Source organism: Bradysia coprophila, assembly GCF_014529535.1.
Source record: "Bradysia coprophila strain Holo2 chromosome X unlocalized genomic scaffold, BU_Bcop_v1 contig_12, whole genome shotgun sequence".
NCBI lineage: Eukaryota > Metazoa > Arthropoda > Insecta > Diptera > Sciaridae > Bradysia > Bradysia coprophila.
In genome coordinates this window covers 596,052-620,791 of record NW_023503293.1, presented here as the reverse complement: position 1 = coordinate 620,791, position 24,740 = coordinate 596,052, and the positions used below count along the sequence as shown (strand labels likewise).

The window sequence follows — 24,740 nt, the reverse complement described above, 5'->3', positions numbered from 1 at the left end:
TTTCCACTTACCAATTCGTTTAGATAAACCAAGCCTCTTTTCTACTGTTTAAAGATTAAACGGGGAGAAAACGGAGTGCTTTTTTCGTAGGTGGAAATCAAGATTAATGATGGCGTTTCAAAGCATATCTATTGAGCAAAAATTAATTAAACTCGGCGGAAGTGTGAACACATTCAAATAAATGCGTTTCCGTCGTAAAAAGACGCTTTCAAATTAACGACAACTTTTCGAAGAATTGATGGTTGTCATGCGAGGAATCACAAAATTTGTAATCTTTAAACTTGTGAAATCATCGAAAAATTTGTGATTGTATCGCAAATCTTTGCGATAATGTCTCATTGCTAACTACATATTATATAGACTGCAAAATCCTTTCAATTTTAACGCTCAGTACAAAATATCACGGTTGAAATCTGGTATAAAGTTGTTATCGGCCTTTGGGTGTATTTATTTGAAAATCTGCTGAAATTTCACATCAAGTATTTCATATGAAAAAACCTGACCTGAACCTGAATTTTTGAAACTTGCCAGGTTAACCTGAAATTTTAAGAAATTTTCATACTAAACTGTAAGATTTTTTCAAGTTTCAGGTAACATTCAGGTTGACATGTCCTTTTCCGAGGTTGGTAAGCTTCTATACTGTTTAACAAATCCTCAGCCGAAAGTAAATTTCCAACCAGATGTAAGGTGAGCTTGGTCCCATCTTTAAAGACGTCTCGAACTACAGGCCAATAAGTATTTTGTGTACGGTCTCCAAAATTTTCGAAAGATACTGGTATTCAACAAACTGTTCGAGCCAGTAAAACATAATATCCACCATTCCCAACATGGAATATGTGTCGACAATAGCGAACGAAATTGTGGATGGTGGTCAAGAGGACTCCGTCTACACCGACTTTACGAAGGCATTTGACAAAGTTGATAATGGTCGCCTTATTGGAAAGCTCAATTCGAAACTAATCGATTGGTTTCCTTCATACCTTTGCAATAGGTCACAGCTCGTAGTCATTGGAAAGTATTCATCAAACTTCCGGGGTCCCGCTCGGTCCACTTCTTTTCTTGATTTTCATTACCGACTTGCTTTCGTCACTATCAGCCGGTTCCGGACTAGGTTTCGCTGACGATCTCAAAGTCTTTCGCACAATTGTTGCCGAATGTGACTGCCGACTTATGCAAAAACCTCAACCATAAAAAAAAAGAAAAAAAGTGTGCTGTTATGTCCATAACACACAGTTATAGCAAGATTGAGTTTCCTTACATACTCTGTGGCAAGGTCATCGAACGAGTGCACTCGAAGGTCGACCTCGGTGTCATTATCGACGACAAGCTGTCATTTAATGAACACACCAATGTAATCACGAGGAAATCCGAGGTGGAAATTACTATTTTGTGATTAACAAAGTCTGTTAATCAGAAACATAAGTTTCGTGAATCCAAACGGTTAACCGCTATATTTCACGTTTATTTGTAGTTTTGCGACGATACCCCCCGTCAAATGCTGGTATATCACCAATTCATCATCATGTTAATCACTGGTTAATCATGTTAATCACATCAATAAAAAAGAGTGGTTTCCCCCTCGAGGAAATCGTACAAGCTTCTAGGTTTTATCTTTCGTTGTGGAAAATACTTTTCTAATCAGTCAAGTATTATGACGCTTTATAACGCTCTCTCCCGAAACAGATTGGAGTATTGTTCATCAGTATGGAATCCATTCTATCACAACTCAATCGATCAAATAGAGCGAGTCTAGAAGAAATTTTCGAGAATGTTTTTCTTCAAATTCAACATCGAGAAACAATCGTATGACAAAAGGCTCAAAGTTCTCATGCTGTACTCGTTAGAACCCAGGCGATTGGAGAACGACGAACTGACTCTCTTCAAATTGGTTCATCACCGCGTTGATTCACAACTTTGCCAACAGCTTACGTTTGATAGTCGTTGCAGATCTACCGGCAAAAGAAACTGTTTTATCTTCCAAACTTTAAGACCAATATACAACGTAATTCTCCTTTATATCGCCTGCAAGAACACCACGACACTTATTTTTCGCAGTTAAATTTGATGGACGATCTGTTTTCGGTTTTCAAGAGTCTCTTGTCAAGGTGTTATTGATCATTCCTGATTGTACTTTTACATCGTATGAATTTTTAGACCCGTACGAAGTACTGGGGTCTTATAGGTTTACGCATACGTTTGTAACACGTCGAATTGGACTCCCTGAGTAAGGGGAACCTATTGTGGTTGTCTAGAGATGCCAAATCCGCGAAAAAAAAATGTCCGTCTGTCCGTCTGTCTGTCTGCACGATAACTTGAGTAAAACGCATCCGATTTTGAAAATTCTTTTATTTCCCGTTTGGTAATGTCAAAAGACAGGCTAAGTTTGAAGATGAGTGATTTTGGATCGACCCCTCCCGAGCTGTGGCCCAATAAGTGCTTTACGGTTTTTCGAAGATATCTCCGGACATCTAAACGTTAAACTTGTAAGTGATACGTCAAATAAAAGGTATTTACAATACCGATCGACAAAAAAAAAGTTTATGGAAATCGGATGACCGACTCGTGAGTTAGACCCCTTGGTGTGGAACAGGCACAGGGCGGCAAGCAGTTTTTGCTTGTAGGTCGGCCACATTTGAACATATTTCGTCTGTTTTAGCTTTATTAGATAGGTATTGACCGTACCAATCAGGGAAAAAATTTTTTATGAAATTATGTTCTCCGGAGCGTGAGCTAGGTCTCTTGGAGTGAGCTCTTATCTGGCTACTCGGCCGTACAGTGAACGTGGAGTATTTTGTCAATATCTCGAGTAAATTTTGACCGAATTTCATGAATTTTTTTTTGTTTGAAAGGTATTAACGAATGTAAAGCGTCGGTACTATTTTCGGTTTCCTAACAAAATGGCTGCCGGCGGCCATATTGGATTTTATTAAAAGTGATATAAAGTGGGAAAAATGATCCTTAGAGAGTTTCTGTTAACATGGAAATAATGTGTTAAGTGTGAGGGGTTTCAGGGATTCCATATATGGACATCTATATATACCTATATACAGCTATATTGAGCTATATACAGGCATATAGAGCTATATAATAGCATATTCCTCTGTGAAATGTTTATTTACAGTGAAATATAGGTAAATATAGCGGTATATAGCTGTTTAAATAGGAATTTATGAAATTTGTCTTCGTACGGGGCTGTCTATATTGCCTCCGGCAATTTAGTTGTATATGATAACAAGCAAAGAGTGGATAATGTAAGTGAATTTAAAGGGAGAATAGTTTTTCAGCAGAGAAGAAAATGAAGTAAATGAAGAGTTTCACATTAAAGGCTTTTGATACGAATAGGTGTTTCGTACGGGTCGGCGTTAGCTATGTTTTTTATGAATTTGCTATGCTTTTTGGTTTATGATTTTCCTAATTGTAATTTGCCGATTGACATTTTCGGCTTCGGCCTGTCTGTCGATCGTTAAACTGATAAAAATAAAAATAAATGAATAAAATAAGTTAAAATAGAATTAATTCCTAACTAAAATATGTAATTAGAATGGAGAGATCGTCAGTTATAGCGAACAGTTGTTGTGGAGACCCGAGAAACCCAAATCCGGACAGATATTTTTCCCCCGTCGTATTGTAGTGTAAGCTCATATCTAATATTAAAATACGAAATTGTCCTTATTTTAGTACCTCAACAGAATATCTTGTCTGACACGCATTCATAAAGATCTCCGTTTAATGTCTTATTAGATAAACCAGTGAAGTTCCTATCTATGCCGTATATATGGGCTATATATTAAATTATTACCGCCGTACTACTCATTTCTTTACACTCGATATTTGTTATGAAATTTTAATGGGTTACGCTTGGCATATGTGTGTGTGTGTGTATGTTCGAAAATAGATCACTGGATAATTCAATTTATTGTCTTCTGCAACATACATTCTGTTGTAAAGAGAGTAACATAAAATTCTACAAAGAAGTTCTTTATTACCGTTTCAATTTTTTATGGGGCATACCACACCACTGTCTAACCACTGAATTTATGATTTCCAAATAAGATTATTCACTTTTCCGCAAATGTTATTACCGTAAAACGTAATCGTAATACGCAGATAATAATGTTGTCGAAATTTTAATCTCGTGGTCTTCTCCACGTGTAATACACGTTGTGTATGGCGGAAACTAATCCATGCAAGATTTAATTGATTATCCATGCGATTGTTTTATAAGTTCGCAAGGTCAATACTAACAATAACAGTACTTTCCGCGATATAAATGCGTTGCAAACGAAAGAAATGAACTTCAAAGAATAAAACATAAGAAGAGCGAAAACGATTTTGTTTTATTATAACTACTTGTCTGCCACGTGACGAACAGCCGTGTGGTGTGGGAGTGGATAATATATTTTCTTTTTAAATTTTAATTTTTCTTTTCAAATTTTCTTATTTTATTCGGCTGAATTTCATTGGAGTGTGTTGTCTATGTGCTAATTGGAATCAAAAATTTTATACGCCACAATTGTTGTATAGTGATGAAAGGTTAAAGAGTGTGATTTCCTGCTAAACGATGCTGCTAAGAATGTACGGTCGAACTGTAAAACAGACAGCCTTTTCATTCGGGAAACCACATTATAATTAACTGGCAGCGTGATTAATTTATGGACGGTAAGGTGTGACACAGATTTGAGCAGCCAAATTTCTTTTTTTTTTTAAATGAAAATGATTGACTTTACACATCACACTTTATCATAGTGGTGAAATATCGTAAATATCGTAGCGATGAAAAATAGTGACACTTTGAACGGCAAGGTCAAGATCTAAGGTCAAATTTAATTCTATCGGATCAGCCAAAGGGATTTTATAAAAGTGTATCAGTTTTGCAATCCGAACCAGCCCGACCTACGTATACATAGTTCACATAGTTTTTGTGTCGAAGATAGTGAAAGTAAATTTGTCTTCATTTGCTGAGTGAAAGTAATGATTTTCTTGCTCCGCTCGTAAGGAAAACGTGGGTCTAGTGCTGAAAAAATCAACATTACAATACTTGTAACACAACATACTATTGTCATCACCGAGTTGCATCACAACGTTTTTCTCAAAATATCCAACAAAAGTATTACTATCTCACTGAATTTGAGACATAGAGTGTCGAGTGTGTATTTTAAGTGCAGACATTTTTTGGCGGTTAGTTCTCTTCCGGTAGTATTAACATTCCTTAGCCTAATGATCCCCACACATGTGTCTCATCGGCTGTAACTTACGTATTAAAGAAGGCTGTATACTTTGGGGAGGTCACGTAGATCTGATCTGTCAGATCGCCATTTTATTAGATACGCGGGAGCACACCTTTTCCATACATTCAAATTCACCAAAATTGAATTTGTATGGCGTGATGAATTTTTTGTATGAAAAGTGGTGTGTAACCCGCGTATCTGCATCTGCGTGACCTCCCCAAAGTATACAGCCTTGGTATTGGCAAAATCAAAATTTTCTGTCACAACAATCATTCTTGAAAGGATATTTAATCAGGACAAAGGAAAGTGAACACGTGCGATTACTGTGTATATATAAAACAAAATTGCGGGAAACAAAATTTCGTTGTTTTTTTTTTCTGCGACACTGACACTGACCACATTATATTTAGCCTCTCCACGACAATTCAAAAAGTAAGCAATGGAATTTTTTATCGAAAATCGTTTTGAGTTAAGCACGCGATTAAAGAATTTTCCTTTTTTATGAATTTCGAAAACTAAAGCCAGCACACGGACGTTTGTTGTTGACTTATTTCACATCGTATATGCATAAGATTATTTATTAATGACATTTTTAGGGGCCATTACAATCATCATCATCATCATCACACAAAATAGATAGCAGGGCCGGTGGTAGTGGCCGGTGGTCGAATACCCTAATTTTCTCCATTTTTCCGTTAATAAAACACTCATACAGTTAAAGGCAGTCAATTTTCAGCATAAATTAGCTTCAGCTGTTTTTCAGCTGATCCATACAAACAATCACAACCGTTTATACGTCTTTATACGGTTTTACCACTATCATGCGCGTGCGTGTAGCAGCTTCAACCGTATGAACAAGGAAAACCAGTTTTGATTGTATGTGTGGATCAGCTGAAAAACAGCTGAAGCAAATTTATGCTGAAAATTGACTGCCTTTGACTGTAATGTAGTATCGAAGTGATTTTAACTGCATTTATGCAATTCAGTGAACGAATTTGGTACTTACTCCGTCTGTCTGTGTCATCCATGAAACAGTGTGAAAAAATTTATAGCACGCTGAATGAGTGCGAAATAGTTACAGTGAAATAAATACCTTCAAAACGACATTAAATGGATGCATGGAAAGGTGATGATTATGGACCGGATTTGCGAAAATAACTATTGTGTAACAAGTTGCGAAAAGTGATTGTTTTCGTTACTAGATGTGACTTTATCAAACGAGGCGAAGCCGAGCAACAAACTTACGACTAGTACCAAAAAATTCTACTTTTCATCGCTCGCATCAAAATGTACTATTTTGCGCTTGAAAACTGAAACGAGACGAAACCACAACAACACAAACATAGAAATCACTCTAGTCATTTTAACAACAAAGCATGTACACCTGATCGCGGCCAGAAAAATACAAATGAAAATCCATTTTCGGCCGGAGAGAGCGGCTGAGAAAGTACTTTCTTGGCCGCAAATACCTCTCTAGGAATTACAGAAAAATCAAACTTGTAAAAAAAAATCAAACAAAAATGTGTATGTAAAATTGTGATCACAAATTAAATTTGAGTTCAATTCAAAGAAAAAATCATATAGCTCGGCTTCGCATACGATTCTTGTTACATAAATAACTATTTCTTTTTTTGTATCGTAGTGATTTTGTCTGTTTTTTTTACATCGAGTGGCGGCACATCATCTCAACTATGACAGAATATAGCCACCACTAATTAGGTCACATTTACATTTTAAAATACAAGTTAATTGTCTATGAAAATCAGACATAAAATACTCAATACAATCAAATTCTACGATATCTAGTTGTTTTTAATATCTCACAGCAAGGCCATAAACTTAAATTGACGCGTTTATGTTTTCTATTTCTCAACTCAGTGACGAAAAGTAAAACTATCTTTGGCTTTTTGTGAGAAAAATGTTGTATGCACTTCGGTGATAAAAGATTTCTTAGACACGCTCGCCCTCGAATACATCCAGTTTTATAAATATTAATCACTCAAATGTCTTCAGACGATCTCCGAGTGACCGAGTGATTAAAAATCATTTATCACCGAGTTGCATACAACCAACGCACTGCAAGAATGAGTGATGATAGTGACATCTGTCAAATATAGTACCTGGTATGAAAAACGTTTACAAATTTTCCAAAGTACCAGTCATGCTAGAAGTGCGTTGATACAACGTTTTTCTACAGAAAATGCCGCAAAAGTCTCTCATTTCGTCATTCAGTTGAAAAATAGTTATTTATACAACCGAGTGATAAATGCTTTTTTTAGGCACTAGATGTGTAAAGATGTGAAAAGAGAAAGCATCTGTTTTTCATGTATGTTTTTCGTGAAGAATAACGAAATTTTCACGAAAGTCTCACCGTCAGAAACAAATTAGAAATTTCATTTCGAGGATGTCGCCTCACTCTGGCCACACGTCACCTGGGAAAATGAAATTTGTTTCCCAAGGTCAGCACAACGTTTTTCACAACAAAGGCTAACGAAGTTTAAACTGCGTTGTGAAAAACCGTTTTCATCTGTGCGGCATGAATAACCTTACTCTCTCTGATGACATTTCAGGTGAGAAATGTTTTATTTTTCCATGGGACGACGAACAAGAGTTTTTTCTCGTTGTTTTTATTTGTTTTTATTTTGAAAAATGGAGAAAATGGCTCTTGTTGGAATTTCCTATTTTCTCCCTAGACAAATAGCCAATGGTCACGACGTAAAAATACTTTATAAACCAATACTAGTCTGGCTCTGGCAGTAAACTTTGCTCCTGCTGTAGCTTCCTATTTAGTCCGCTTGGTAAACAAATAACTATATTTAATAGGTAAAAGAAAAGAAAATTGTAGACCTGTGCGAAATTCTAAGAATTGAATTCCGCTCTAAATTGGAACTATCTTAATTAGTTAACTGAAATGATCCCTTCACCGAGACCACGCTAACGGGCACACTCTTTCGTCACTTCATCAAACTTCATCAAACTTCATCATAATATATAAGGTCATATCTTTCCAATATGTAGGTAGGCATCAGTATTGTGTAACCGAAAAAAAAACCCAAATTACAATTTGTATCAATCTATCATTATTATACCCCGTACTTTACGTGTGCCGACATATAATATTTTGTCATGAAATGAATTTTTATCCAAAACTAATATCTTATTGAAACGAATTCAAATAAAAATTGATACGTTCTATGTAAACCGAGACTTTTCCAAAAATATTATTTTGATGACATCGATCTGAGTGCTACTGTGCGTGTCCTATTATATATCGAATAACAAAAACGTTGAATGTTAGAAATAGACAAGTTTATTTCGATTTTTACTAGTTTTTTGAACTTATTGATATAATAGGCAGGATATGCGTGTACATAGTATATATGGCTAAAATACACTCCAAATAATGTGGTTTATATACAATTAATTTATGTAGTCAAAATCGAAAACGTTTAGTTGGTTTTCGGTTTATATTTAAGCTTTTGTTGAACTTGAAGCAGCTTACAAATTCCCTTTCAATGTCGATAATCAATAGTCATTTTAGCGAAATTTTGTGGTAAGGAAATTTCCTTTAGAATTTTAATTCGGATTGCATAATCGGAATACGGGTTAATGCTACCATTGTTCGATCTATAAATTTGGTTTAGTGACAATTAAAGCTTTTGCCGTCAGTTAAAAGCTTATCGACGATCTTCCTTGATAGTTTTTGTTGGACAAACAAAGCATGGTAATACCATTTACCAACCCCTTTGCAATGAATAGACAATATCTAATGGGCTGTAACCATCCCACTTAATACAGTTTAACGGCTTCAACAACAACAATCATTGCTGCTATGAGTACAAGTATTAAACTTTCAATCAACAAGTAGTGTTCGTTATATAGTGCAAAGCAGTAACGGATTAATGCTAATTAACGTATACGTACGTATATCTCGATTCAATTATAAAAGACATGTAGGTATATGCATATATATACAAAGAGCCGAAGCACACGATTGCAAAGAAAATAGAAAGTCACGTAGACTTTAAATGAGGGAAAAGGAGTGCCATAAAACAGTAAAATTAATAACACAGCTGTGGCATTAAGCCAAAGAATCGAAACGACTTTCAAACAAAACAAAAATGAGAAAAATAGGAAACGGAACGTCTGCTTTGGCTAACGTTGTAAGGGAAGGTATTTAGTTTTCCCAGCTGAAAGAATTTCATTGAACAGTAGCAGTAAACTGAGCGATCCGCTCAGCCGGAACCATCATCAACAGTCTAAATTACAAATTCGAAATAATGAAAACAATAAACTATTTTCAACCCTAACGTAGACAGCATATCGTAAACACACAAAATAAATAATTTATGGCCTCGTAGCACCTTCTAAAACAGCAAACGAATGTGTAATGTTTCATCCGTTAGAAAAATGTTCCGAGTGAAATTTTTGTTGTTTCCTCTTTTTTTTACGTGATAAATGATTGCGTGATGAGAAAGAAAAGTATTTTCTTTTAATAAGCTCATCAACATTCGAGACTTCATGTTTAATATTGTGAGTCATTGCATATTTTACATTTTGAGAAAATAAATTTGGTTGTAAGGATTATGATGTCGTCCGGGATCAATGATTGATGTACATAGGTTTAAATTTACGATTTTTCATGTCAGAGATGATCCAGCGACGAAATTCTAACTCAATCAAGAGTAAGAGTAACAAAAAAAATTGATGGAACCTCTAAACTACACTTTAAAGAACTAGTCTCTTATCTTTTTCAAAGTCGATATGACGAAGGAGCTCATTTTACGCAAAACAGGTGACCATCACTACTTTCGTACAAACATAAAGAGCTTAGCTAAAATTGTGTAGCCTACATTTGCGTGTCTCGCATTCCATTTTTGATGATAACTTTTCATCAGAATCCTTTTTGAAAAATGTACGACCGTAATAACGACTAAAAATGTGTTAGCTTTGAATAAAAATTAGTCTTGGTTCTAGTCAGCTCTTAAAAAGTCAGCAGTCAAGCTGCTACAACCAAAACTATTTTCTTTAGAATGTTAACACATTCGTGGTCGTTATTGAAGTCGTATATTTTTCAAAAAGTATTCTGGTGAAAAGATATTATCGAAACTTGCGACAGTTAATAGTATCTTAAATGACTGGGGATAAAAAGATGAAAAGAAGAGTTTTCGTGTGAATTTTGTTGATCTGAGGCAAAGCCGAGGTCAATAAACACACGAAAACGAGACTTTTCACTTTTATCCCGAGTTATGTAATGGATTTTATCGCATACGGTGTGTGTGTATTGTGCGCTATATACACACGGTGGGGCTGAATTAAATTTAAATAATAACAAAGCTGCTAATTTTTCCAAACTTACATGACAAGTATGGAATGAATCGAAAGCTAAGAGCATTGGCTATAATAAAAAATAAAAAATAATAAACTTACAGTAGTTTAGCATACCAAAAACTTGAATAAGGTACGTTCTCAAAAACGGCTCGGTGATTTTTTTTGTTTTATATGCGTGTAATCTACACTCAACCAATGCTATTATTCCATGAAAAAGTTTTCCTACATTTTTATTTAAATTTGTTTCAGCCCCACCGTGTAAGAGTAAACAAATTTTCCTAGAGGTTTTGCAAGCAAAATTATATCACTAGAAAAAGAGATGTTTGCCTACTGCGATAAAATACCTCACTGATATAAGGCTGTATATAAGAGACTCGTACTAAAGCTCGCGCAAGAGCTCGTATACGTACACGTTTCTTATATACAGCCTTATAGCAGTAATGTACTATTACATGCTAAGGGCGTCGAAAGACGTGCTTCAAACATGAAAAGTACGGTTTTCGACTCATGTAGCATGTAAAACCCAAAAACTAGGGTACGATTTCAGCTAAGTATTGGAGCCTCTTAAGAGGCATCGGTGCTCTGCTGAAAAGCATACATTCGGGTGGTTTTTGAATACAGGATTTTACTTTACTTTTGATGATATCTTTCCAACAGAATTTATTTTCAAAAATGTACAACCGCAATAACGACCACGAATGGATCAGCTTTCAAAAGAAAATAGTTTTACAAAAGAATAGTGAAAATCATGGAATCAAAATGACTGAAATTTCATCAATTTTATTTTCTGTTGTGCATTATGACCTTTGTGTCACGTGGGTTTTTCTTTTCCCCTCGATTGATTCGATCCACCCTATCAGCTATGTCTATTTTCGCTTGATAAATCTTGTATGTGTTTTTCCTAGAAATTTAGTGAGTCCCAAGTAATTATTCCAGCATACTTAAATGGCATGCTGAAGATTATTCAGCAAAATGAGTTATCTTATCGTTCTTGCACATTAGTAAGCAAGCGTGACGCAGGACCACAACTACACAAAAATGTAAAAAAAAAATCAGGGACTAAGGAACTCATACTCTCACATTGGAGAGTATGACATAATCTACTACTGTCGCCACTAATGAAAAATATAGTGCCGTAATTCGGAAGAAATACAATTTCAAATGAAATAACAAAAGAACATTTTATAGGTAAAAACACTAGGACTTGCGTCACATTTAACCTTTAACCGTTTGTTTGACTGATTTCCTATGCATTTTATGGCTAAAAGTTTAGTTTAAAATTACATTAAACTTTGTGTTGTGTATTACATCATGATAAGGAAAACCAAACCCATTCGCGATAAAACAAAACTTTTTATAGCTCAAATCATTCAAAATATTTTGGAAATTCTCAAATTTCTTTGATTAGCTACTGGTCTATCTCTTGATTCATACAATAGGTTTATTATGACTACTGCATCTGTTATACACAGATTGCTGATTAAGCACACCACAATACCCGAATAGTAATAATGATATGAACATTCCATCTATTTTCCATAAGCTTACCAAGCCCACGAACGAATCAGCTAAATAATTGAAAAAAAAACCAAAACCACTTACTGACCGATAAGCGGCAAGTAGCTTAATTAAAAATAGTCATAGTGCTCGAACGGGCACCCAAGAAAATTTATAATATTGAACCATCGAAAGAGCTTGGTACAATCGAAACAATCGATACGAAAATTTTGAACTTTAAGAGCTGATTGCGGCCGTTAAGAAACGGAGCAAATGACGCGCGTTACAATCTGAGATTTCTTGTTTAGTTTCTCTGACAAGAAGACATAAAATCTAAATGATGCTTCTTGAAACTGGACCCCTTCGAGCGAAAACATATTCACAAAACGATTTTTAATGGGACCTCAAATGTAGACTGATCATGTCCAATTTTTAATGGATCAACCAATAATTTCCAATTAAAAAATCAAAGCGTAGAAGGTAAGTTATCGACTAAGTTATTGGCTACATCTGATAAAGCCACGTTGGAGATAACGCCAGCAAGATTGCTACTCATACTTGTACAGTACGATGCTTTCGGATTTTTTTTTGGTCTGTTCCTTGAGTATAAAAGCAAATATATCACAAGAACGTACTTTAGTTTCGCACTTGCAAAGCTCTATCATACTAATTAACAATGGTGAAACTAGTGTTGTGCTTAATACTATTCGTGGGGGCTGGTACCGTTCGCAGCGAGATATCCGAAGACATTTTATTCGATGAAATTCCGGTTGAACTTAATAGTACCGACGAAATCAGTCCATTGAATAGTATGGTCTTAAGTGCCGTTAATCTTGTTGCTAGACTTAACTTTCTACTTTTAATGAAGCTTGTACGATCTCCATTAATGCCGGAGGATTACCAGAGCCGCAACCATTACTTATACATCCAAATACCTTGAATTTTGTGAATCCGAACCGAAATGGAATTGTTACAGTTCCCGCAAATCAGCAAATTGAACTGTTCTGTTCCGGTAGTTTTGTCGCACCTTTTACTAACACTCGCACACTCTTTGCTACCTGTCAGACAGGAACAAATTGGTTAGTTAATGGACAAAGTCGAGTATTCAATACTCTTGCTTGTACTGGACAAGTCGCCCACACAGCTAGGTACGATTTCGACAGACATACAGCGATTTGAATGACCTTACCGATTATATTTCCTATTATGTAGACGTACCGGACAAAGATGTTTTGATGGTTCGACACATTCCGAAGTTGGATTCAATCTGGCTGCAAATCGATTTTTAGTCACTCACAATATTTGTCATGACGAGGTGCAAGAGCAGACTCGTTACTCTTACTATATGCAAACACCAGCTAACTCGGGCTTTCAACGTAGTTTTCCAAGTACGCTGACTCTTTCTTTCTTCAACTGACCTGATTATTTAAAAAAAAAAAAATATTTCAGGGCCGTCATTCATTACTGGTGACTATTTCGGAGGCAGAAATGTGAACAACTTATATACCCAAGTGGTTCAAAGGCAAACTTTAGCTAGAATTCTCGGACAACAACGTGTCGATGAAATGTATGCCATACATGCCGATGCATTTTTGGCTAGAGGACATTTGATGGCCAATGCTGACAATATCTATGGATCGCAAATGCGAGCTTCATTCTACTTCATCAATGCACAACCTCAGTGGCAAACTTTCAACGGTGGTAACTGGGAAAGGGTTGAAGCAGGTGTAAGAACTTTCATCGCTGATCGAAATCTCGAATGTGAAATTTATACTGGAGTCCATGGCGTTTTGTCACTGAGAGATCAGAATGGCATTTTCCGAGAACTTTTCTTGGACTTTGATTCTCAAGGACGCGGACTGATTCCAGTGCCATCGCTTTATTATAAAGTTGTGCTTCATCGGCCCACAAATCGTGGAATCGTTTTCATCGGAGTCAATAATCCCCACGCGACTTCAGCTGATATAGTCAATCGACACACAATTTGCACAGATGTTAGCCACTTTGTCGATTGGATTTCATGGACAACACCAGTCGGTCGCACAAGTATTTTGCGCGGATTTTCCTACATGTGTACGGTGGCTGACTTCCGTCGTGTTGTTACCAATTTACCGCCCAATGTAACGGCTGGTTCGTTATTGTTTTAAATAAACGCACTTTAAATAAACCCATCGAAAAAACTGACGGAAGTTAGAAAGTGCCAGAGGAATGATCTGTCATCCCAAAATTTAGGAACCAACCTTTGAACACTGCACTCATGTTGAAAATAATCGAAATCCATCAAAAAAAAAAACAGATGAAAGTTAGGAAGTGCCAGAGGAATCATTTTTCATCCCAAATTTTAGGAACCTAGTGGAAGGTTTAATATGGGTTTTATTTAACTTTTGAAAATTGCATTCTTTCTGGACAACCAACAGCCAAAGTTTCAGGAAAATTTATAGACACGTTTAGGAGTTGCTGGATCCACTTTTCCATAAGAACTAATTTACTATCTCAGGCAATTTCAGTTAAGAGTGATATCGACAAAACTTGAACCAATTTGAATACGATGCAGGCAAGCTATAGCTCGTTTGAATCGTCTTTCAATTCAAAGAAATAGGGATCTTTTAGTTTTTCGTTTGGTTTCCCATTTTCGAAATGAACACGTGAAAAGTTGTAGCATGTCAAAGGGTGGTTATAACGGTTTTTTGGTGATAGCTCGAGATAGACATGTTTATAAAACTTGAAATGTTGTAGGAACGTTGGCCTGTGGCAGACATTCATGAAGAGTATAATCATCGATATGGACCGCCACCCGATCAAGACTTATGACTAAAAATTTGGTGAATGTTTGGACAGTCCTGCTGGCTTGCAACAGCGTTTTTCCGCGGAACTGACTATGGGGGATCATTGTCCTTGAAAATGTTGCTTTGCTTATTTATTTGACTTCACGAAATGATCAGAAACTCAATTGCTTGCTGCGAATATAGGTTTATTATTGTAAAGCAGAGATGCGCGGGCATGAACTATTGGAGTCTGATCAATGAAAATATACTTATCATTAAAAATAGCGCGAGCGGAGCGAATTAAAAAATTACTAGTAAGTGTCCAGACGCGAGTACAGAGGAGAAATTATATTGACTAAAGTTATACTATTTCAAGAATGAAAACCTGAAATGGCGAGCGAAAATTTCCGTTTGATCACTATTACAGTTCCATGACAAGGTTTTTTTTATTGTCCAACGAAGGATCTCGATTCGCTTAACGTTGTATACTCACGTGTTATCATCGAATCATTTTAATTCCTGTTCGTTTCCCATTTATTTCGCGATTTTTTAGTTTTTCAATCAACTCTAGATCTCGATTGAAAGGACCGATTTTGGGTAATTTCCCGATTTCTAGTTATTTCTCGATTTCAGCCCATCTTTAGATTTCCGGTCATTTACCGATTTCTTCCCTTTCCATACTTCCAGTCATTTCCGAATTTTGGTAATTTGATTTCTAGTCATTTTTCTATATCTCGATTTTTGGTCACTTGCTGATTTCCAGCCGACTTTTCGTAAAGTAATAAAGTAAATGTTTGGTCATTTCAGCCCATTTCCCGGATCCCGATTCCGATTCCCGAGCCTGTTAGACTTCCCAGGATCCAGTTTTTTTTCCAAATTTTTTTCCCAAGGATACACATATTTGCACACGCGTCCTGTACTGCGTTAGCGCAATTTCCTTTAAAATTCAACGGATCCATTTCAAAATTCGGCCTTTTGATGAGGATTTTCAGACGTACACATTCTGTATGTACCACGGTGTACATGTTTTACAAACATTGCGGTTAGATTGTACAGAAATCTTCCGTTGCAAAGTGAAAAAAAACTTTAAATTTTGCGATACTGAATTTGGGGTATACTTAAATGAGCAATTTGTATGGCAGAGCTAGAGCGCTGCACCGTTCAGCCACGCCGAGGCCGCCGCCGAAAAAGCACATCAGCCGGTACCGCCACCGATACCCCTCTCAGCCGTGTTAAAAATCGGCGGCGGAAGATGGCTTGCGAAAGTTTTGGTTTTAATCCAGTTTGGGAGAATTTTGCAGCAATTTTTTTCGTTGACTTACAAAATTGTGTACGTACCTGTCGACTGGTAGAGGGCAGTACAACATGTGAAATGGTAAAACGTGCGCGTGTTGTAGTTGTAGTACGAGTGAGATCAGCTTAAACAGCTGAAGCCTTTGTTGAATGTTTGATTCCATTTTTGAATAGAAGCGGTTTCGCCTAATTCATATGAAACAAATATCTCTGTAACTGACTTCTGACTTGCGTACTTCTATGAGATTTGATTCGATTGTAACAATACAGTAGTACAAAAGTGAATATCGTCAGATATTTTGATTTGGGACTCATTGTGGATTCCAAATGATTCCACACAAAATCTGTTTAACAAAAGAGGACCTAGATTAATTTCATTTCAGCTGGCGATCGCGTGCCTAACAAAAATTCCGAATATTTATTTATTTATTTAAACTTTAAATTTTGTTATTCAGCCTAGCTGAGCCGGCTAGCCGCCATAAATATCATACTAGCCGGCCGCCGAAGGGTGTCAGCTACGTTTTAGCCGCCAACTGTCCATCGGCTGAACGGCGCAGTGCTCTAGGCAGAGCACTAAATTTGAGATCTTTTTGAGATTAAGAGATCTTTTGGAAGACTCGTAGTCAAAGAAAGGGGTGCCTGAAGCCTTGAAAAAATATTGTCGATTTAAGGTTAATGTGATTTAATGAAAGTGTCTCAAGAACAGAAATCGTGAGGATTTTTTTAATTTTTATTAAGGAAGTCAAGAGTGTTAGAGACGTCAAGCATATGACCAGGTCTATTACTTCCATCGATCGAAGTATTTTTAAATCTGTTGATTTCAAATCTTGTACTTCAATTTTTTTAAACATGTATTTTACTATATTACCCACAGCTTGTCACTATTTTTGTCGCCGTTATCGATAACAGATGATTTTTTTAAATAAAAATTATTTGAAATTTGCGACCCATCTCAGTGAAAACTATATTAGCAGTCGCTTAGACTAGATTCGCCAAATGATATCTACTCCGGTGGCAACCTTACAACATTGAATTAATTTCAGGGCGTCAGGTCAGTGAATCGAAATGTCTTCCTTTGGTGTGATCTGATTCAAAAAGGTGTCAGCAAGATTTTTCTTTTAATTTGCAGAAAATCAAAGAAATAATTTTTCTCTAAGTAGCGAGTATACAGGTACCTTTCGCGGCGTTCACAATCTTGTTTTGTTTTTTGTAGAAACATTTATTCGATTAACACAATACATAGATACTGATGATAATAGCAAAATTCAATAATATGCCTAAGAATGTTTGTTAACTTGTCAAACTGAACTGATAGCACTGAAACCGTTAGATTTTATAAGATTACACTGTGCGCTAAAAATTTACTAACAATCGATTTAAGTTCCCCTGACAACGTCCATCGAAACCTTAGCATTACTTAATACAACAAATTTACTTAGATTCTACAAGCGATTTAAATTACAAATAAATATTCCATTTCTCATTCTTTCCGTGCTGTTGTTGCTGATGCTGATGCTACGGTTTTTTTTTTCTTTCTTCTTATCTACTTGAATAGGTTAAATTTCCGAGCCATTCGACAATCGTTTTATAGTTGTTGTCCATCCATGCGATATTCGCTTCGCCAGTTTCAATAGCTTGATGTATCGACCGTCCGCCGTCTTTGATATGAAGATGTGAGAATCGTTTAAACTGGTGAAAAAGAAGCAATGTTAATGGGAACGTTTGTTAGAAGGTTGCGGTAGTTCGGGACTACGTTACCTCGTCCAATTCGTATCGATCATTTATTCGTCGAGTGCAGTATTTCACGATGGCGTTCAATTGAGATAGAGTCGATCCTAAGCTGTAATGAAAAATTGGTTTCGATTACATTTGTCGATCCAATCAGGAAACTTACTAATCTTTCATCTGTTTCCAATGGCTTCGAATGAAATTAAAGGCTATTGGTTGGCCGATAACATTGCCGGACACGGCAACAAACACCCGAAATACATCGTGTTTCCTGATGCCGAACCGATCGTCCAACGACATTTTCAAGTACCGATTCAGCAACCACGTTTCTCTCGTACATCCCAATGCCGTCAACAGCAATTCCTTTTCGCTGGACACTGACGTCTTTTGGAAACGTTCCCACGCAAATTCCCATTCGACTTGATCGCCGTGCTTGATGGCTGTACAGTAAACGACCGATCGAATGTTCGGCGATATTCTGTGAAGAGAAAAATTGGTTTTGGCATTTTCGTTCCAAGGGATCGGCAAAACTCAGATTACGGATTATTGATGTCCGGATTGGCTTCCATCATCCAGAGGTGATAATTTCGTCTGCTACTGTCCACACAGTCCTGATAACCCACATGACAGGCGGCCGTTAAAATATCGACTCGTTTGTATCCGGTCAGCATGTCATCGTCTCTTGGATCGTCGAAGCCAACCTCTTTGTAAACGCTTTCGATGAGACTTAAGAAATATTTCTGTAAAGAAATTTCCATTTTATCATTTGATTCCATTTTGTGTAGTGTGCAGTCCGTTAGTTACCTTCAACAAATGATAGTCGCCACCCTTAATCATCATTGAATCAATAAAATTCATCGAATTAATGGCAGCCTTCCACGGAACGTAGTCGTGTTCGTGAACTAAGTACTGTGTAACGTCCAGAGCCGTTTGATAACTTAAGTAACTTGCGCGTGCCAAATTCAATGCATCATCGATCAACTGTGCCCGATTGGTAGGTGCGATTTTCGAGAAATGTCTTTTATTCCTGAGGTATGCGATTATCAGATTCCAGTTCTTCAGGTCATAGTTTACCCGATAGTAGCCTGAAACATTTTTTTTTTAGATTTCTCATAAGGTTATTGACAAAGTATGAACCGTCTTACCAGTTTGTTGCACATTAACAATTATCCAATCCAAACTGTTGATCTCGACGTCTGGCAATACCAATTCTTTCGTTTTCCGAATCCAACTAGATGGACGAGTTTCATTAAAATTTAAGACATTCGACGTGGTATATGTAATTGGAATCCACCACAGACTTTCGGAATGCTTTTCGGAATGTTTCTTTTTACCAACCTCATCGGCATATTCAAATTTCTTTTGATGGAAACGAACTGTCGACGAATTGTAATCCCGAGTGACGGTCACTACCGGGAAACCCGTTTGCAACGTCCAAGTGTCCATGACTTCTTTGACTGACATGGTATTGTCGAAAACGTGCGTGTAACGAGCTTCTTCGGTGAAGAAAAACCATAAATCATCTTGTGAGGCTGCCTGATATGATCTACGGGACAAAAAAAAGTTATCGAACCGCAACGACTTCGAAGCAAACTCTCAGTACTTTTTCCGTAAATAGTTGGTGAGACCGGTTCGAAATACTCCGGTGGTCAAAAAATGATCCATCATACGAATAATGGTAGCTCCTTTTCCATACGATATTCTGTCAAATATCTCATTGATCTCCTCAGGATTACCAACCTCCACCCATATTTTATGTGAAGTTGATAGCGCATCCAGCGTAAAGACTCCCTGCAGCTCGTGAACAACAAACTGATCCATTGACTTCCATTTCGGTTCGATTGCATCAACGCCAACGTATTCCATGTAGCTAGCGAAGCCCTCATTCAGCCACAACAGGTCCCACCAATCTATGGATGGCAAAACATGTTATGGAAAGTTTCAGCGGATACTCTACTAACATACCGGGCGTAACAAGATTGCCAAACCATTGATGAGCTAATTCGTGGCAAACAATAGTAGCCACTCGTTGTTTGTTGATGCGGCCTGATATTCCCTCCTCGTACAGCAATGCTGATTCTCTACGATTTTTTATTAATGAAACAGACATCAACATTTTCTACAATCAACATACCGAAACGTTATCAGACCCCAATTTTCCATTGCACCTGCCGTAAAATCAGGTAGAGCAATCATATCAACTTTCGGCAGCGGATAGTCTATGCCGAAAAATGTCTCCAAGAATTTCAGCAGCTTTGGACCGACATCTAACGCATATTCCGCCGAACGTGTTGCTTCGTTTCGCGTCCAAACGCTGAAGATTCCAGAAGATTTATTTACAAAATCGGACACTACAAATGCAAGAAGATACGTTGACATCGGAACCGATTCTTGGTATATGTCCCACACATAGTCGGGTAATCCGTCACTGTAATTGACCAGTAATTGTTTAATGGAAAATGATAATTATCTGATAACATTGCTAATTCGCCAATGGTTTAGATATTGTTGGTCGTGCCAACGTAATGGGAATATTATTACAGTAAAAAGGGTTTAATTATTGGAACTCCATTTCGTGCCGACAGACATTTATTTATGTTGAAACGCAGCACGAAAGGAGAGTAAAAAAAAAATCGGTTAATTGAAAACCCAGGATCAGATAATGACAATTTTTTTTTAAATAATTTAATTATTGAAATACAAAACAGTCTGCTTTTACCGTAAGGGATTCTTTCGAAAAACATCCTACCGAAATCGGACTCATTTTCTATGTATCGTTGGAGAGCTGAGGCAAGGGGGTAATCACTAGTAAATCAGTAAATCAAGTAAATCACGGTAAATCACAAAAAATTTTGAAAAATTTTTGAAAAATTTTTAATTGTCACTGGATTACATTTTGAAGTATCGTGGCCGTAAACATATAGGATAAATTTCATGAACTAATACAAATTGAAGTAAATAGATTCAAATTTAGTAGAAACTTCATTTTTGATTTACTTGATTTACTGTGATTTACCGTGATTTACCGTGATTTACTGAGCTAGTAAATCAGTGATTACCCCTCGAGCTGAGGTCATGTATTAAAAACAAATAGGGTCTTTGGTTTGAGGCTTATCTGCACTGGATATTTGCTGACCAGTTGAAAAAATGGCATCGCTGAACTTCTAATGACTCCCTTAACTCCTCACAAAGCAAATAAAAAAAAAACATACAAACCGGCCTGCGCTAGTTACTACTAGTCGTCTCAGCTTTGCGACATTCAAAAAGGCCGCTATTTTTTCAAATTTCACGGCTTATAATCATCACGTTCATTCGTACAAGTTAGTTTATTTCATTGCCTAAAGTGAGGCCTCAAGCTCATGTTCATTTCCTTGTGGCCGAGAAACCCTTTAAAGTTCATCGATGCAGTCAAGTTTTTTTCATTTTGTCACTGACTCATAGAATGGGACTCAATTAAATCTTTTTTTTGACTAGTAACAACTTGATCTCCAATGATCATGGTCACCCATGTCCCACTTCCGACTTTCACCTTCCCCTGGCTAAACATGAGCTGAAAATTCTTTTGCAAGTGGTATCTTCTACGTCTCGTTCTAGGCACATAAAAATGCCTCACCAAGAAAATGGGTCAGTTTCGGTAGACTATATTTCGAAAGAATCCCTCTCAACAGAAAATAAATACTTACACATGATCTACCTGCTTCAATCTTGGCATATTGGATAACGACGACATATTTCTGGGTCGCGCCAAACTCAAATTGAATTTCGCTTTAAGGGCTGCAATAAAAATTTGTAGAGTACATTACACAAAATAGCATAATAAACCAAACAAACACACTTACCGGGTTCATCGAAACAAGGAAATGTTCTCCGAGCATCAGTTGGTTGAAATTGGGTTGCTGCCAACCACCTGGTAAATGATGTATTTAAAGTTACTATTGTGAAGAAACTAAATTTGAGGAATTTGTACTAGTTGAAACTTCTATTTTGTTCGGTAGTGATACACCGACTATAAGTGAAAAATAAAGAGAACCAACCGAAAAGGCGATGAGGTGACGTGCATATAAGTCAGCTTCAAACCAATGTCATATTACTGCACCATAAACAGAAACATGTTCGTTCTTACACTTTTCAGTGGTAGGATTCTCCTTTAGACTGATTTTACGTAGCAAAAACCGTGTAGCCAAAATAAACCAAATTATACGTACGCTGTATTTAAGCCATGAAAAATAGATTTGCGCTTCAATTGAAGTTCAATTGAATGGTGCAGGTCACAGAATTTGTGTTCATTTGTGAGTCGAGCACAAATTAATTAAAAGTTGGATTTACATACGTATGTTTCTTGAACGATTGTCTAGGCAACTTCGAGAGTTGTTGTTAAAACCTCTAATAGAATGGTTTCATGGATAATAGAAGTATCCTTTTAAATTGAACCAAGTCGAGTTACCTTTGAATCAGGGAAAATTGTACGAATAAAATCAGAATAAAACGAACTGTTCATCAGACAACTAGTCGGCAGTAGTTTTATTTCTCAAATCAAATGGCTCAACTAAGCCATTATCAGCGGCCCAAATAAGCCACAAAAATCGTTTCTATTTGTAGAAAAGAATGGAATCAACATTTGGCGCCCCCGGGTTAAAATCCGTTAAAAAAGAAGTGGTTGGTCAATCCGTTGGCAATTTGATTGGTCACATAGGCATCGAATTGGTCAAAGGCATCCTTATAAGTCTTCGATTCAACAACAGAATTGGTCAAAGGCATCCGAGCATCAGATGGGTGAGCGGCATCCTTATAAGTCTTCGATTCAACAACAGAATTGGTCAAAGGCATCCGAGCATCAGATGGGTGAGCGGCATCCTTATAAGTCTTCGATTCAACAACAGAATTGGTCAAAGGCATCCGAGCATCAGATTGGTGAGCGGCATCCTTATAAGTCTTCGATTCAACAACAGAATTTGTCAAAGGCATCCGAGCATCAGATGGATGAACGGCATCCTTAAAAGTCTTCGATTCAACAACAGAATTGGTCAAAGGCATCCGAGTATCAGATGGGTGAACGGCATCCTTAAAAGTCTTCGATTCAACAACAGAATTGGTCAAATGGGTCAGCGGTATCATACATTGGTCGTTGTTGGCATCCGAATTTATAAGTATTATTTAAGAGGCATGGCAGTGGAAATCGATCGTTAACAAGTAACAGTATGATTTTTACTTCCATAAAAATTGTAGGAGGATCTCCAAACTAAAAAAAGTATAGAATGTTGATGGAAAATAAGAAATCATTTTATTAGAGGTTTAAGTATTTTTACTTCGTAAAAATAGTGGGAGTGTTAAAACCTCTAATAGAATGGGGTTTCCTGAATAATCAAAGCACCCTTTTCAATTAAACCAAGTCGAGTTACCTTCGAATCAGGGTATAAATAAGCGAAAATTGTACGAATAAAATCAGAATAAAACGAACTGTTCATCAGACAACTAGTCAGCAGTAGTTTTATTTCTCAAATCAAATGGCTCAATTAGGCCACCAAATTCGTTTCTATCTGTTGGAAAGAGTAGAAGCAACAGTTGTAGCCCGAACCAATTGAGGTTTTCAAACGAAAGTGCGTTAAATCCAAGAACAAATCTGAAATTGCCATCATTTTCGGCACCGAAGCATGAAAATCTTAGTTTTCGTTATTTTTGTAAGGGACGTCCATAAAACTCAATTTTCTTCACAACAAACCTCCGTAACTAATTAGTTCTCAATTGGTACTGGATATAGCAACTAAATTTAAAAAACTTAGTCAGGGAGCCGAGTACGAATAGAGCGAAAAGTAGATTTTCCGTTCACTGTTACTTGTTCGTGGATGTGCCGAAAAAAGTCGTGCATGAATTCGAAATATGTTTCTGTTTCGAAACAGAAACCGGATACTGAACAATACGAATTTGTAAGGAAAGTCTTGACGCAGATTTTAGTCGTTCCCGTTGGACCGAAATATTGTACAAAGATATTTTCCCAACAAAATGTTTTTCCATTTTTGTCTGATTTTTGAGTCTATTGAAAACGGTATCTATTCTATGGTGTACTAACCTTGTTTCATTCCCCTCGACATATGAGCTCCTGTAAAATCCTTGCATGTACGCATCCAACACTCCGACATATTTTATTCGAACCTCGTAAATTTCGCCTGGTTGCAATTTCTTTTGAAATTCCATTACATAAAACTGTTTTGTCGCTTCAAAGTATTGCTTGGCAATGATTTCATCTTTACTGTCCGTCACATTACCGTTGTGAACAAGTCTTACTCCAACATCTTCAGATTTTATTTTGATCGATGTTTCGGCATGCAATGTGATGTTATTCGTTGGCTCCAGAATATTGACTAAAATTCGAACATCGCCCAGAAATGTGAAATTATCGGGCCAAATAAACGGAATCAATTTTATGTCATAGGCAGTCGGCACCACCGATCTTGGTAGTCTCAGGTAGGGAACTTCTTCTTTGGTGGTGCTTGTTGTATGCGGTTGATCCTTTGAATAAATTGTTTTTGACGCATTCTTGGAATGCGTTAGCAGTGGAACAACATGATGATGTTCGCACACTGTCGATTCGATAGGAATTTGAGGGCATGTAACGAAATTGTAAATGAGAAAGCCAGCGGCTATGACGCTGCACACGAAAAATGCTGACAGTAAGACCAGTGAGGTTCGGGTAATGAAGAAACCACGACGATTTCCGAATGAAGTGTTTGTTTCCGTTTCCATTGAAAGGTTTTCTCGTACTTGCATAACGGCAGGAACAACCCTGAAAAAGGAATCTTAGTAAGAAATGATGTTCTGAGTTGTAAAAAACAGAGGGCTACCAAAAAATGAATGCAGTTTTAATGTGTGCCAACGCGCACGATCGTAAGCTTTTTATACT

General features: G+C 36.9%; 2 protein-coding genes and 1 long non-coding RNA gene across 5 annotated transcripts in view; 2 read left to right on the top strand and 1 right to left on the bottom strand.

Annotated features, from left to right (window-relative positions):
• The first annotated feature begins 12,674 nt into the window (after positions 1–12,674).
• LOC119067532 lies at positions 12,675–14,224 on the top strand. The gene is made up of 4 exons (XM_037170586.1): positions 12,675–12,865; positions 12,925–13,204; positions 13,269–13,444; positions 13,506–14,224. The coding sequence occupies exons 1-4, from the start codon at positions 12,733–12,735 to the stop codon at positions 14,201–14,203; spliced, it is 1,287 nt and encodes a 428-aa protein (XP_037026481.1). The 5' UTR covers positions 12,675–12,732; the 3' UTR covers positions 14,204–14,224.
• Positions 14,225–17,317: 3,093 nt separating this feature from the next.
• The window catches only part of LOC119067517 (aminopeptidase N), a 28,579-nt gene continuing 21,156 nt past the window's right edge, over positions 17,318–24,740 (bottom strand). For all 3 annotated transcript variants that reach the window (XM_037170534.1, XM_037170535.1, XM_037170536.1), the window contains 12 exons: positions 23,910–24,623; positions 21,682–21,749; positions 21,526–21,616; positions 19,977–20,270; positions 19,808–19,923; positions 19,446–19,752; positions 18,988–19,388; positions 18,647–18,927; positions 18,383–18,582; positions 18,009–18,320; positions 17,873–17,954; positions 17,318–17,803 (listed from right to left, as the gene is read on the bottom strand). In XM_037170534.1, coding sequence (XP_037026429.1) covers positions 17,654–17,803; positions 17,873–17,954; positions 18,009–18,320; positions 18,383–18,582; positions 18,647–18,927; positions 18,988–19,388; positions 19,446–19,752; positions 19,808–19,923; positions 19,977–20,270; positions 21,526–21,616; positions 21,682–21,749; positions 23,910–24,607 — 3,000 coding nt within the window. In that variant the 5' untranslated portion in view covers positions 24,608–24,623 and the 3' untranslated portion in view covers positions 17,318–17,653. The remainder of the gene's footprint in view (positions 17,804–17,872; positions 17,955–18,008; positions 18,321–18,382; positions 18,583–18,646; positions 18,928–18,987; positions 19,389–19,445; positions 19,753–19,807; positions 19,924–19,976; positions 20,271–21,525; positions 21,617–21,681; positions 21,750–23,909; positions 24,624–24,740) is intronic.
• Positions 22,209–23,318, top strand: LOC119067551. The gene is made up of 2 exons (XR_005085955.1): positions 22,209–22,254; positions 23,186–23,318. It is a non-coding gene; the product is annotated as an uncharacterized LOC119067551 (long non-coding RNA).